Source organism: Notolepis coatsorum, assembly GCF_963971535.1.
Source record: "Notolepis coatsorum genome assembly, chromosome: 15".
Classification (NCBI taxonomy): Eukaryota; Metazoa; Chordata; class Actinopteri; order Aulopiformes; family Paralepididae; genus Notolepis; species Notolepis coatsorum.
This window is the reverse complement of record NC_140179.1, coordinates 44959038-44960256: the sequence shown is the minus strand read 5'-3', so window position 1 is coordinate 44960256 and position 1219 is coordinate 44959038. Positions and strand designations below refer to the sequence as shown.

General features: G+C 60.7%; 1 protein-coding gene across 1 annotated transcript in view; it reads right to left on the bottom strand.

The window, feature by feature from the left end:
• fgl2a (fibrinogen-like 2a) overlaps positions 1 to 726 on the bottom strand; it is a 59157-nt gene extending 58431 nt beyond the window's left edge. The window contains 1 exon segment of the mRNA XM_084330986.1: positions 15 to 726. Within this exon segment, the coding sequence (XP_084187112.1) occupies positions 15 to 586 (572 nt within the window). The 5' untranslated portion in view covers positions 587 to 726.
• Positions 727 to 1219: the final 493 nt, after the last annotated feature.

Sequence of the window (1219 nt, the reverse complement as noted above, 5' to 3'; positions counted from 1 at the left end):
GTTTCTGCCAGAACCCTTTCCCTGGTTCAGGTGTCGTGCCCACAGCTCCTCTGGTAGTGACGGTGCCGTCTCCCCTCTCCTCCGGTCCGGTCCCGGCTTGCCCCAGCTCCGGTCCCGACACGTCCGCGCTGTCCCCCTGTATCGGTACCTGTCCCGACCCGCCGCCGGCACCGCGGCCCCCGCGCCGGCACTCCAGACACCCACGCTTCAGCCGCTCCACCGTCTCCTTCAGGCTCCGCAGCTCCTTCGCGGTCTTCTCCATGAGTCTGAACTGCTTGGGCAGCTGGATGGTGAGAGGAGGGAAGGTGAGCTGGTAGGGACAGTCCTCCCCGTCCTCCTCCTCTCCCCCGGAGCCCCCGCACTGACCCGAGGGTCTCAGCTTCAGGGGGCAGGTGGCGGAGGCTGCGGGGGAGGAGGTGGTGGTGCGGGTGGTGGTGGTGGTGGAACCGGGTCCGGGAGTTAAGAGTCTGTTGGTGTCCCATCCTTGGCGCGGGCCGGCGGCGGGCACGTCCTCCGCGGTCCAGACGGTCGGCGGCACCAGGGCTGCTGCGAGCAGGACACAGACGCACAGCGGGATCCTCCTCATGTTGAGCGCCAGGAGTTCAGAGTGGGTTTGAAGTGCGTTCCGCCGCCTCTAATATGTAGTTTCAAAGTGTGTGTGTGTGCATATGGGAGGGTGCTTTTATGTGTGTGTGTGTGTGCGTGTTCGCACTTTGAGGGAGTGTGGGTGTGAGTCCCGATATGCAGTCAGAGGAAAAACGTGTGTGTGTGTGTGTGTGTGTGTGTGTGTGTGTGTGTGTGTGTGTGTGTGTGTGTGTGTGTGTGCGTGTGCGTGTGTGTGAGAGAGAGAGAGAGAGAGAGAGAGAGAGAGAGAGAGAGAGAGAGAGAGAGAGAGAGAGGGAGAGAGAGAGAGAGAGAGAGAGAGAGAGAAAGAGAGAGAGAGAGCAGCCTGCTGGAGCAAGAGAGCAGGAAAACTGGTGCTGCCTCAGATAGCTGTGTCATTAATATCAGGACAGAGAGAGGGAGGGAGGGAGGGAGGGAGGGAGGGAGGGAGGGAGGGAGAAAGGAGGGGGGGTGTAGAGAGGATGGGAGGGGCACCACGGTATTGCGTAATACCAGCAGCAGCAATGTGAAAAATGAGAGAGAGATTATATGGTAGGGAGAGAGAGAGGGGAAGGCAGGGAGGGAGAGAGAGAGAGAGAGGGAAAGGGGGGAGTTA